Genomic DNA, 14,128 nt, shown 5'->3' on the forward strand with positions numbered 1-14,128 from the left:
TGTCATTTAACAAGCACATATGTATATTACTTGCAGCTTTTTCTATTTATATTGTTATTGTGCTCATAAAACTGTTCATTCTGTTACTATATACCTTGCACTTTTACTGCTTCTTTTGCACTTTTGATTAGATGCACCACTGTATTTATTTATCTAAGTACTCTACAATTACAGTAAAGTTGAACATGAAGAAACTCCTCTGTAAAAACCTTCACAATATAGACAAGAAAAACTAAGAAGTACAGATTTCTGGCTCACAGCATAAACAAAACATATTTTGATAGTGGCACCTAAATGTGTATTTTGGATGATTTATTTATTAGTAGTCTGAAAGAAGACATGGTGATTGGATGAATAAAACCTGCAGTTCTTCTTCTTCTTCTTCTTCTTCTTCTTGCTTTTATTTTGAAATGCTGGGTCTTCATATGCGCGCTCCCGCCTCACACGCACGAGGCGGAGTTATAGTTGCGGGTGCGCTGCTGTGTGTGAACCTCCACATTCACTCTCTGCGTGTTTGTCGCGGTTGGACCGACGAGCTGCGTGTTTTAAAGCGTTACCGACCCGTGAAGAGGCGGAAACCGAGTGTGTAAATATGTAACCGGACAGACGGTGAACGTTTGAGTTTCCACCGAGACCAGAAAAGATGGACTCTGCTGCGAAAAGCACCAAGAAGTTGTTGCTCCGAGGTCTGCTTTGGTGGTCGCTCCTGGTGCAAGTGGCGTCTGGGGGTGAGAAATGCAACTTTGTTTGGACTGTTAATGTAGAAAAAATGTAAAAATAGCAAAGAATGAACTTATTAAGGCTGCGTTTAATTGCTGGAATCATATCTTTATAGTGGTTAAGTTGGACTGTTTTTTGTAGTTTCCCTTTAAAGACTTGCTTCTGATTTGTTGTAACAAAATATCATTTAGCTCCGTTTTCTACAGGCTGTTTTAGGCTGCAGCACTATTTCTGTAACATCTCCAAAAGCAGGCTTAGTGTCACTTTACAAAGGATTTGTGAAATGTTTTTCTTGACCTGCAGCACTGATGATAGTGACCTCACTTAGCAGAATTAAAAAGATGTGAATGAGGACAGGTTGCACTGTCACGATTCAGTCCTTTTTCTGTTCCATCACGACTCCCTGTTGCTTTTAATATTAAATGAGCTGATAATTTCAATATTCCTCTCATAGAACTGATTTGCGGTTGAGGTTCGCCTATCTGTGCATGCATGGATACACACTCACCTTATCAGAGGCAGCAGAAATGGGACTGTGATGCTCACTGCACTGGAAGAACTATCTGACTGTGACAATAGCACACTCAAATGAGTACAAATGGATGGACAGTTGTGTCGAGAGACCCAAGGGGGAAACCTGTTTTTCTCTCTTTTTTTCTTTCATGGCATATATGTATATTATTTACATCAATGTGTGTGTTCCTCACAGCCTGTGTGGTTGATTTGATCCCTGACATGTGTCCTCTAAATTCAGCCTTCATTCTGCCAGCACCCTTCAAGGGATAATCAGGAAATATTCCACAGTGACTCACCATATCCTTACGATAGATATTTTCTTTACTTCATTGCATTTCTGGATGTCTTCCCCCTCCCTCCCTCCCCCCACTCGTGTAACAAAACAAGACTTTTCCGAAGACATCCCGGGCTCTGACAGTGCATCGGAGTGGCACGACGGTCAACAAAAAGAAGCCAAAGAGGCAATTCAGAGTCTGATTTGTTGTAGAAACTGGGTAGTGCGCACACAGGCAGTGACAAGCTCTGGTTTTTGCCCCTCAAATTAACTGTATGTGGATGCTTGTTAAAAGGTCTTGTCACTTGCTAAAGAAACGGTGTGTGACATCTCACAAAAAAAAGAAAAAATGTCTGTAATGCACAGAAAGCAGCCCTGCAGACATGTAGATTACAGAAGAAACACTTCGGTCACGTGGATTCTGCTCTCTGGCTGCTCTTTTAATTAACATACCCCCTAAAATGTCCATGTTTCACCCAAAAAAAAGCTGAAGCGATCAAATGTTTCTCCACATGCACTTGTACCTTTTCGCAGTTGTTCTGCATCTTTCCAAGAATTCACTTCCCTACAGGCAAGTTATGCAGGAAGACCTTTTTTTTGTTTGTTTAACCAAACTTGACGTCCAGTCTTATGACTTGAACGTCATCGTGAGGACGCCAAGATACAACTGAGCGTGCATCCTTGTGAATTTAGCCGAAAATATCCTGCTGCATTCCTCTTGACCAGATTTTGGAAACGGCGAATCCTTGTTATGTACACAGAGCCGGTCAGATGAATGATCATGACGTAAAAAAGAGCGAGGACAGTAAACGTCAATGTGAGGATAAACAGTGGCGGATGCTGTATGCCTCAGGGCCAATCAGTTGTGTTTATTTGCAGCTACATTTAACAATTTAACCGTCACTACAGCCGAAGGAGGATCGGAGTTTAGGACACAATGGTCAGCGGAAAATGCTTTTTCAGGTGATTGTTTGGACGTAAAATGTCACATCAAAAGGAGAAAATGGGTATATATCAATGCCAAATGCAAAGGATATTTTTTCCATCATATTTTCGACTTTTTAAAGCATGTCTATGCCTATTTATGATTGTTCACTTGGAGGTCTGGGGCTTAATATTTTTAGAAAATTAGGGAATACTGCTATTTAGTGCAACATTTGCCGACTAGAATTGGGGCTATGAAAAGGGAACCATGTAAGATGAAGAAAGATAGCCTACTAGAAACGTGTTTATTTTAGATAAACAAACAAATGGATCTTATTTAAAAGTTGGACACATTTTTGTTTTAACATCTGGCTTTGTTAAGATAGATTTTATTAAATATGATGCCATTTGCATGACTCATTCGTATGTACATTTTCCTTGTAAGATCATTGACACTGATGACTTGCAACATATGTTTTTGTAATTTTATGGCACTGTAATCTTCATGTGAACCTTGAAATTGAGATTGTTTTGTGTCTGTAATCTGCCTTTCTTTGCCAAGAGGCACTTAAAAAGAGATCCTTAATCTCTTCTGTAATGAAACGTTTCCGGGTTTAAAATAAATAAAAGTAAATTAAGACGAGAGGACTGAAGATGAGAGGGTTGCAAGCATAGTTAGGTAATCAGGTAGTTTAACAGAAAATTACTGTTATTGACATTTGTAGAACTATATATGTAAGAAAAAGGACCACATAGCCCATATCTTCTCAGTTGTAAGAATCTACTTAGTTTCTTTGTCGTATGCGATACTAAATTGAGTGTGTTGGTGATTTTACTTAGTTTGGAGAACACAGTGCGATTGAAGTTATAAGAAATTGCCATTTTTTCTTACATTTTTGTCATTTTATAGACGATAAATCGACGACTTGAAAAACAGCAGGCTAATATTGATGAAAGTACTTAGAAGAAATCAACATTTGATTGAGAGAAACCGTATTTGCTGGGAGCAAAGAAGAAGGGCTTCTGATGTATGAAACAAACCTTAGCTGGATAGATTCAGGTTAACAAATGGGACTTTTGCAGAAAGAATGTTGTACATAATTTGCAATTGTGCTTGTAAGTTTATATGTCCTGACAAAATTCGTGAAATATTGTCCATTATTTTTTTAGATAACAGGACTGCACAGTGACTCGGTGAATAGCACCATTGCCTGACAGCTAAGAGATCACCAGATCATGTCCCGGCCTGGGATCTTTCTGCCTGGAGTTTACATGTTCTCCCTGGGCATGCATGGGTTTTCTCCGGGTACTCCGGCTTCCTCCAACAGTCCAAAACCATGCTGAGGTTAATTGGTAACTCTAAATTGTCCATAGGCGTGAATGGAGTGTCCTTGTCTATGTGCAGCCCTGTGATAGACTGACGACTTGTCCAGAGTGTCCCCTGCCTTCCCTCTGGGTCAGCTGGAAAGGACTGCATGCCCTCTGTGGCCCTAATGAGGATTAAGTGGTGTATGGATAATGGATGGATGGATGGATGTTTGATCATGGGAACGCTTTTCTTTCATTCGTGGGTATTGGTCATGCAAATGTATTTATTGTCACGCAGTTGTGTTTGCTCTGATCATTCATGTTTTAATTAAAGAATGGTACATATTTTACTAATTCTGCCAGGGTGTGTAAACTTATGGGCACAACTGTATCTAGGAAGTAAAGATCTTTATTTGTATGGTTGAAAATTTAGTCCAGAGGAAGTAAAACAGATGAGTGCCGTCTTAGGGATAGAGAATTAGTGTTTTCTGTAGTCCTTTATAATGGAAAAATGCATTTTTTGCGTGCTAAGTATAGGTTCATGAAGACTGAGTTGGCTGTTAAAATCTAAAACATTTAAATTATAGTTCTTGGAGAAAGCCTCAGAGATTAGGAAATAATTAAAGACTTCTTTCTTCTGCTATTGAGATTACAACGATTATCAAAAAAATTGCTCTTTAATATTTATGTCTTAAAAGTATAACTGTGTTCCAGAAGATTCATGTCATTTAAAACAAAATACACTAAGACTGGTTTACAGTGTGTTTTCTTTCTCTACTATTAGCCCCTGTTAATTGATTACTGCATATTGATATGCCTGAAGGGCTCATTTACATGCCTTACTGGTTTAATCGTGCACATTTTTAATGCATTGTTTGGACAGATTGTATCTGGTCAGGCAAACTACACATTAGGGCATTAACCCTTTTTTAGGGGCGAAAACTGTTTGTGTGCTCACAATAGCTTCATGCTGCGTCCCCAGTGAGTCACTCTGGCCCATTAGCAGAAGGCCGGCCGTGCCCCTGAGTCATGAACTCCAAATGAATCAAACACGGAGCGGGCATGTTTCTTCACAGAGGCGAAGATGTTTGCTAACCTTTGAATATGCGTGGGACTCTGGAGCTCATTAAAAACTGAACTGGTGGTGCCCGGGCAAGGAGATGAGAACGCTTCAGTGCACGTTAGCCCAGATTACAGGGGGATGTGAAATGGCAGGGAGGTGAGGTTGAAGAAACAGCTGGGTCCGTCCGCCACGCTGTTTCTGGAACATGGGGCCACAGACAATGTGAGGACGTCAGAGCCTTTCATGTTCAGGTTGAAGGTTCCTGTCAGGGCAGGGCAGGCCCAAACGTGTCCGACTCTCTCCGAGCTACCTTCTCATCCACCGCCTCAGTTTGTGTGCTGCTGTTACGGCATTAAGGTCTAATACCTTTAAAATTCACATTTGTCACTCGTACAGTTTTGGACAGTCCAGTGCCAACTTTCTCCTGAAGCTCCAAACGTAACATAAACCTGCAATTCTGTCACTATAGCTTCCTTTCATGTTAAAGGTGGTTATTATTCTATAGGTACAAACTTTAAAGCTTTGATAATTGTACTTTTGTCATACTTGAATGCATGTGAATCATGCTTGAACGAATAAAGTACAAACACAACCAGCCCACCATGAAGGCTTATCCAAAGAATCTTAGCATTCTTTTAAATCAGGTGGGGTATAATTTGTGAACCGTGTGTGCTGTAAAGCTCTGGGGGGAATGTGTGTGTGTGTGCTTCCCACTTCCACAGACTCTGAAAAGAACAACCAGGATGATAATTAGACTGGCTTTTATATCTAAATGTCACATGTTGGCTATATTAAGACCACAATGCTTGACTTGACTTGCTCCGTGTTTTTTTTTTTTTTTGTAGTCGCTGCTACTGTACTTTCTGTTCCAGCTCTCTCTCGTACTCATCTCAGTTTTAATAATTGTGATGTCAGCTGCAAAAGACAGCCAACGCCACATTTGAACACACGCTCTCTAATTTTCTATTCTTTTAAATGTGTCTCTTTGATGTCTCCCTTGCAGCTTCCTTCTATGGTGATGGCTTTGTGCAGCTCAAGGCAGCAGAGTCGTCCGACCATAATGTGCTCCGTGTTCGCTTCCGGACCTCCAGCACCAACGGCCTGCTGTTTCTCGCCGCCGGTCAGACGAGCTACTTGCTACTGGAGCTCCATGCTGGTCGCCTGCAGGTGGGTACATGCATGGCTCCAGCAAAGAAACATATGTGTTCAAGCACATATGGACATGCATTTACACATATACTTAGTTGCATCAAAAAACATAAACACAATAGCGTCTGCTCGACTGCACGCACAACACACACAACTGGCACACCAACACCGACCACCGTAAGCTATGGCTCCATCTCAGATGACAGTGTCGGTCTTTCAACACAGTTAATACAAGCAGACAAGCCTGCGTGGTGTCAGCTGAGCACTAACTCCACACTAGTCACTTCTTGTCACAGCAGACTTAAGGAGGTCGCTGCTTTCACTGTATGAGAATGATGGGGTGATGGTTGTGGAACTGTTCATTCCAACCAAATGACTGAGACGAGATCACTGTGCAACACGTACCCGCCTCTTACTACCTCTGAGGAACAATTGAATTCTTTTTAACTAATTCAAACTATTAATTAATCAGGATGCTGCATCCCTTTTGGTGCTGTTGTTACTGTAACACAGTGCAATATTATATATATATATATATATATATATATATATATATATATGCTAACTAATGATTTTTTGTATTAATTTTTATTGTCAGTTCATTATTTCATGAAATGTCAAACAACTGTAAGAGCAAAATCTTTAGGTATTCTAATTTGAATGACCAACTGTGGCGAACAATATGATTGCTTCAGTTTAGAGTGATAAGAAATAGAGTACTGCAGCCAGTCCTCACATTTGAGAAGCTGGAGCCAAAAATAATGAAATCAATCAGTCATTTTCTATCGAACAACAAATCATTCCATTCTCTCAAGTATGTATTTTGCTTTTTATACAGTCTCATCCTCTATAATTTTATGGAAGGAAGGTGTTCTTTGTCCTGTTCTTTTGTTCCTCACACAGCAAAATGGTTTCAGCATTGTTAGTTTCTGTAATACTTTCCTGCTTGTGTTTTCTGAGTAAAACTGCAGTGGCGTTTAAGTTTAGTAACAAAACGTTCTAAAAATCATCCTTCAGAACTTCAGTTGAAACCAAAGTTTTAGTTATTTAAAAGTCATGAAGCATTCATACATGAACCAACCAGTGTTGTTCTTGTAATGAATAATTGAGATGGCTGGTAATATTTATTAATGAGCATTCAGCAGAACGTGTACAGTAGTGAATTTCATAGTCAAATAAACTTAAATTTCTAGGTCAGAAAAACCCCCAACAGTGAACAACAGTACAACTGTGTGTCAGTTTCTAATGGAAAGAAATGTAATATGCAATATCTCTTTCCGATTTAATGACAAAATACTGTATGTTCACCTTGGGCACTTTTTGAAAATTTAGGACGGGCTTGTTTCCGAAGTTGGCTGCACTATTTTAAGCCCACAACACGAGTCTTGCATGGAGGATTTAAGAGTTCCTTCGGGACTCCTTCTACAGCATCCTGTAAGCAGCTCTGCCAGGCTGAATCAGCATACAGAATGGACACATGTCCTGTTGGAAGCTTTTTTTTAATATACAGACACAAACGTGGGAAACACAGGAAGTCCTGAGATCTGAAATATAGCTTTTGTGCTTCACACTCGGCAAATCCTTGTGACTAAGCTTCTTTTTGTGTTAGACTTTCTCTGCTGGGAATGAATCACACTGACAACTGTGTTGCATTGCTGTACTTCACTGAGCACGAGGAGTGAGCTGCACATCCCTGCTCTTTAAACTGGCACTGGTCACGATTTTAAATTATTTTTATTCACTCGCACAAGTTTTCCTCTGGCTCAGGGTGTCCTTGCATGTGAGTCAGATGCAAGTGTTGCTCCCTGGAAACCCCTGCATGGATAGCAGCGGCTCAACAGCAAGCCTTGACAAGCGCGTCATGTAAATGCAGCATTAGTTTGAGATGGTGACATGATGCTATGAGGATGTAGCTGAAGGCAAAGAGAGCATAATGCTCTTCCTGCCTTAAATTGCAGACAAAGCTCCCTGTGATAACATGACATCATGGCAAATGAGCAGTCTAAACCCACTGTTTCCCTTTCCAGGTGTCCCAGTATCTATAGTTGATCATTTCATTTGTACTAGTCATAGGGTATACAAATAATTATTTATATGAAACAAGTAAATAGTTTTAAGAAATGACTTACTATTTTTGCATTTGTATTTTTGCTAACATGCATATATTTAGTAAATATAACAGGTTCTATTTTTACTGTCTAAGTTTTGAGTGAACTGATAGTAGCACAGTGAGATGAAAAATTTAGGGATCATCGGTTATTACAATTCTTCCATCAAAGTCTACCTAGTTTTTACCAATACCCATTGAGAAACTTGACTCACAGCTACAAATGTCAAACTCATAATAGTGTCAATGGAAAAGTCAAGGTACCACTGACGTTATCAGGATTCATACTCAAAGTACTAACAACGTCAACAAAAAATGCTGTCTAGACCAGATGTTGAGATATTTCAGGAGAAGTGAAAATCTTGAATTGCTCATTGAATAAAGTGAAAGTTGGCATATCATCAAGATCAAAAGGCTTCCTTCTTTTGGCACCACAACTATCTCTGGCAAATTAGCGACAGTCCGTTTAATAATTGCTAATAGATGCCACTAAAATGCAAAAATAAAACAAAGTGTTAGAGGAAAGAGCATTGAGCTCCAATCAAGTCAGTAGACCTCAATCTTTATTGACCATGAGTGACTATGTTATTACAGTATTCTAATATATAAGCTTTTTTTAGAATTTTTTTTCCGCCATTTTTGATTATATAGGACAGTGGAGAGAGACGGGAAATGTGTGTAGAAGAGTCGGGGAATGACATGCAGTAAATGGCCATGGGCTGGATTCAAACCCATGACCGCTGTGTTAGGGACTACAGTCCCTGTTTATGGGTTGCCCGCTCAGCCAGCTGAGCTATCTGGGCACCCTAAAATATATGTTTTAAAACAAATCAGTCTGGACGCAGGTGGTGGACCCACAGACCAACACTGTCATTCCTTAATCTAAACCTCTAGCGTTTCTAACAATGACAGCTGTCATGTTCAATGTGGGACATCAGAAGAGTATCTCTTCTCAATTGATAATCTTAAACTTGAAGTTGAATTTCTGCTTTTATCGCAATGTGCTTTTGGCTTGTTGTTCTGTAATATAACATATTTTGAAATCCAGTTATTTTATTTCTTCTCTTAGCTGAAACTGGACCTTGGATCAGGGGAGTGGATGTTGGAATCGGAGCGAGGCACCCAGCTCAATGATCTGGCCTGGCACTCTGTGGAGGTTCACCATGCGCAGCTCAACGTCACCCTGACTGTTGACAAAAACTCTCACACTATTGTAAAGATGCCAGGTTCCCATCACAATCTCAAAATTTTAGATGGTCTCTATGTGGGAGGTTCAGGAGGCTTAGACAGACTTTACCTGCCCAGAAACCTGATCGGCTTTCGAGGCTGCTTGGAGGAGGTGGTCTTCAACGAACATGACATACTGTCATCACTGAGACCGTATACTGGATTCAAGAGTGTCCATGAAGTGTCTTTAGGCTGCAGCCCCCAATTCTTTGCCACTGAGGAGGATCCCATCAGCTTCTTCAGCTCCAGGGCTTACATTTCCCTTCCAACCTGGAATGCCCAACAGGAGGCTGTATTTGAATGTGTTGTGCACACTTCAGCTAAAGAGGGAATTATCCTCTACAATTCAGCCAGAGAGGGGGATTTTGTGGCTCTGGAGATTCAGGAAGGTTTGCCAGTGGCCATTGTTGGGAAAGGTGGAGCTAAAACTGAGCTCCATTCACTCACATTCATCAATGACAGGAAATGGCACTCTATCAAGATGTATTTTAGTTCCAAAAGCCTTGAATTGACTGTTGATGGAGAGATGGTAAAATGCAGCATTAGCTCTCGTTCAAAGGGGCTTCAGCTTAAAGGTTATCTGTTTGTAGGAGGTATTGATGACAGCACTAGATTAGAAGCCAGAAAAGTGGGGATCATCTCTGTGTCTGGAAAGCGGGTCAGAGGAGGCTCTTTCAAAGGATGTTTAAAGAACATAGAAGTCAGCAGTGTCAAGATGGGCCTCTCTAATGCTGTAGTCACCAAAGATATCTCAGTTGGTTGTGAACCAGAAAAAGAACAAGAACCATCAACTACTGTGAATCCGACAAGTGCTCCAGGATCCCTTTTTCACTTAGTGGCGCCAACACCATCACTGTACATGTCCACACTTGCAAGGGGCTTGGACAGAAGGTATGGCTCAAATTTTGTGCAGGTTAAAAACCTTGTAGTCCAAGAGGGTGGTCGATCATCTCTTGATGCCAAACACATCAAAGTTCTTTTAGACTTCAAAAAGCTCGGCATTCGTCAGTCTCAAATTACATTCCGAATTTGTGAGCAACCAGTTCGAGGTCAGATAAGACTTGATGTTGATCAAGACCAAGAGGAAAACACCTTCAGCATGTTGGACCTTTGGCATGGGCGAGTCATGTACATCCATGGAGGCTCTGAGGAACCAGATGACTTCTTCATGTTTTCAATTTTTTCTAGTAGTAGAAAGCAAGTTCCTGACTATCTGAATGGTGACAAACTGTACCGTTATAATATTTCTGTGACGCCCACCAACGATGCACCTGAATTGAGTCTACCTGAAGGGAATCTCTTTGTCCTGTTGGAGAACTCAAAGAAACGCCTCACCACAGATGTTCTGAAGGCCACAGACATTGACAGCACCTACACCGACCTTGTCTTCTCTGTGCTTGGGAACCTGAATGCTGATGCAGGATATCTAGAAATCGAAAACAAACCCGGCAAGGCAGTGACCTCATTTTCATATACTGACTTGGAGGAGCTGAGGGTTTACTACGTTCACACAGGGGTTAGAAACTCAAGGATAGTTCTTAGAGTTAGCGATGGGGAAAAGGTCAGCAACACCGTAGTTCTAAGGGTCATGGCTGTAGCACTGGAGTATAAGATTGCCAACAACACAGGCCTTGAGATCGTTCAAGGAGAGGCAGCTATAATTGGTTCGAAGCAGTTGGCTGTGCAGACCAATGCTGTGAAACAAGTTATAGACATCCGGTATGATATCATTGAAGCCCCACAGTATGGAGAACTCCAGAGACTTCACTCAAGTGGCGAATGGAGGCCCACTGACTCGTTTTCACAAAGACTTCTAGAAAAAGAACGTCTGAGGTACGTTAGCACTTTTCAAGAAATCCAAACCACCAATGCCACCGATTACTTTAAGTGCAAAGTTAATGTAGCTGCAAGGGCAACCACGGAAATACTCTTCCCAATCACAGTGCAGTGGGTGAAATACCACATGGTGAGGAATGATATAATAGATTTGGATAAAGTTAGAAAAGTGACACTGAACTCAGAATCTCTTTTTGCCACAGTTGAAGGTGTGGGTCTCTCAGAGAATGACCTTTATTTTCGGGTTCTCACCACACCAAAGAAAGGAAAACTCTTACTGGACACCACAGTGCTGAAGAGGAACTCGACCTTCAGCCAGAAAGATGTGACAGATTTAAAAGTACATTATGAGCTAGTTGACAGACCATATGAAGGTACGACTGACAGGTTCAAATTTCAGCTGGTTTCCAAACATGCTCAGTCCCAGAATTATGATTTCCAGTTTTCCATCAAAGCTGATGTGAACAGCGTGTTCATAAAAAATGAAGGACTTATGCTTCAGGAAGGAGAAAGTAAACTTATCACAAAGGATGAGCTGTTTGCAGAGACTTTGAGTACAAAGGACATGTTCTACACAGTCATAGACAGCCCCAAACACGGAAAACTAGCCCGGATCAGTCAGTCAAATTCCAATGCTAGCTATGTCAACATCTTAACCTTTAGCAATCAGGATATATTAGATGAACGAATAATGTACATTCACGATGACAGTGAAACTACTCAAGACGAGTTCACTTTCATAGCCTCCACCAACCAAGGCTTCAAATCTTCCATCACAGATGATGAAATCGGCTCCAAAGAAGGAATATTCAACATATCTGTTCAGCTCGTCAATGACCAAAAGCCAGTACGTGCTATTGATAAAGTTTTCCATGTAGTAAGAGATGGACAGAAATTACTCACAATTGAAGATTTATGCTATCATGATGCCGACTCTGATGACAGCCAGTTGATTTACACACGACATGGAATCCCAATGGGAGACCTGGTGCTAGTTAATGACACCACTCATCGGCTGTTCCAGTTTCGACAGAGGGATTTGGAAGAAAAGCGAGTGTTGTTCATTCACAAAGGTGTGAGCACTGGCAGGTTTGTACTCTTTGTCTCAGATGGGAAACATTTTGTATCAAGCCTTTTAGACATCAGTGCACATGACCCTTTCTTGAAGATTGGAAACAACACTGGCCTGTTGGTTCAGAAAGGACAATCGGTGACATTTTCCGCCAGCAATTTTAGTGTCGTATCAAATTTGGACATTAGAGATGACAAGGAGGTCACCTTCAGGTTGGATGAGGCTCCCAAGTATGGAAGTCTTTATCGTGACAAGGCAAAAGTGGAGTCATTCACACAGCGTGACCTAAAGAACGGGCTGATCTCCTATCGGCACAAGGACAGCAAACATCTGGCAGACCATTTCAACTTAACAGTAAAAGCTAAAAGTCTTCATCTTGCAGGGAGAATCAATGTGAAGGTTTACCTGGAAAGTCATCAGAGGCCTCCCATTGTCCAGCATCACAACACTTTACTGGTGGAAGAGGGAAAACCAGGGAAGATTGATGAAGCTATACTAGAGGTGAGTGTTTCAAAAGAAGAGATTTGGAATTTACAAATAAAAAACAGTCATGCCATTTTTTATTTTGTTTCAAATAACATCAAGGCAATCATCCAGTGCCATTTCAGTTTTATGTGATGTTACTCAGTTTTTCTGGTTCTTTATTTTTTAAACACCTAGATAGATGGTTCATTCATCAACATTTTAGTTTAATGCTCGCTAACCTGAAACAAGCATTAATTATTCAAATCATTTTGATCACAGAGGGGAAAAAGCTATGTTTGGCAGGTGATCTGAATTATAGAAGATCAGTTTCACCAGAAGTTAATATCTTTACCATCATGCATTTTAACATGGCTGAAGGAGTAAAAACTGAATAGTGAGCAGTGCTTGTTTTTACATTTTACAATAATGTCAAGTTACATTTAGAATTAAATGGAAAATAAACCTTAGGGACACATGCGACATTTCAGATTTTACCACTGGATGTTTTCTGATTGTTGCAGGTCACTCACGAGGACAACCTGCCATCTGAGATTGTATTCACAGTCAAGGTAGCCCCGTCTCATGGCTTTCTCCGGTGTTTTGTTGAAGCAGAGCAGCGCTACATCGGAACCAAACAGTCCCCTGTCAACACTTTCACCCAAGACGAAATAAACCGCGGGAACATCCAGTACGTGCAGGTGGAGCCCAACAGAGTCAACGACACCTTCATTCTGGATGCCACCAACGGGGTCACTGACGTCAGCAGCATAAGGATGTCTGTTGACATCATCCCACGATTCATCCCACTTCAGGTCACCAACTTCACACTGAACGAAGGCGCCTCCAAGGCTCTGACTCAGGATGTGCTTAAAGTCACCAACAGACACTTTTCTGGAATCAACTTCTTTTATAGTTTGACTGAACGTCCGCAGCACGGTCATATTGAGCACTCTCGACATCCCGGTGTGCCTATAACCACTTTCACAAGGAAACAGGTGAGATATTCTTACAGGCACCTACATTTGCCACAGAAAAATAGCAAGAAACTGGCAGTTGGATGGATGGATTAATCATTCGATGTAGTGTGGCCGTGATATTTTTCATCTCCACAACTCAATCATGGCACTTTTTGTCAGCGTGTTTGAATTCATGATAAAGATGAAAAAGATCCATCAACTTATCCATGGATAAATAATTTGCTAAATTCAACAGTATTTTCTTACTCAATTAAATAATTGAATCTTTCAAATGTGTGTAACCTGACATTCATCCTCAATTAAATTACCACATTAAATGAGAACAAAAACAACATTATCCTGGTTTGACCCCTTCTTATTTCACCCAACCCAAGCTCACGACCTTGTTATTTTTTCAAGTTGTAATTAATCTTCAAAACATGTCCCATGTTTTGTTTTTGTTACTATCTGCGTGACATATCATGGAATAATAGATCATAGCAAGTGCCAC

The 14,128-nt window shown here is 40.7% G+C and overlaps 1 protein-coding gene across 1 annotated transcript in view; it reads left to right on the forward strand.

The window, feature by feature from the left end:
• The first annotated feature begins 449 nt into the window (after positions 1–449).
• Positions 450–14,128, forward strand: part of cspg4ba (chondroitin sulfate proteoglycan 4ba) — a 32,183-nt gene continuing 18,504 nt past the window's right edge. Inside the window, exons 1-4 of the mRNA XM_051951087.1 lie at positions 450–728; positions 5,809–5,972; positions 9,131–12,697; positions 13,183–13,656. Coding sequence (XP_051807047.1) covers positions 644–728; positions 5,809–5,972; positions 9,131–12,697; positions 13,183–13,656 — 4,290 coding nt within the window. The 5' untranslated portion in view covers positions 450–643. The remainder of the gene's footprint in view (positions 729–5,808; positions 5,973–9,130; positions 12,698–13,182; positions 13,657–14,128) is intronic.

This window comes from Acanthochromis polyacanthus, chromosome 7, assembly GCF_021347895.1.
Source record: "Acanthochromis polyacanthus isolate Apoly-LR-REF ecotype Palm Island chromosome 7, KAUST_Apoly_ChrSc, whole genome shotgun sequence".
Taxonomy (NCBI): Eukaryota; Metazoa; Chordata; class Actinopteri; family Pomacentridae; genus Acanthochromis; species Acanthochromis polyacanthus.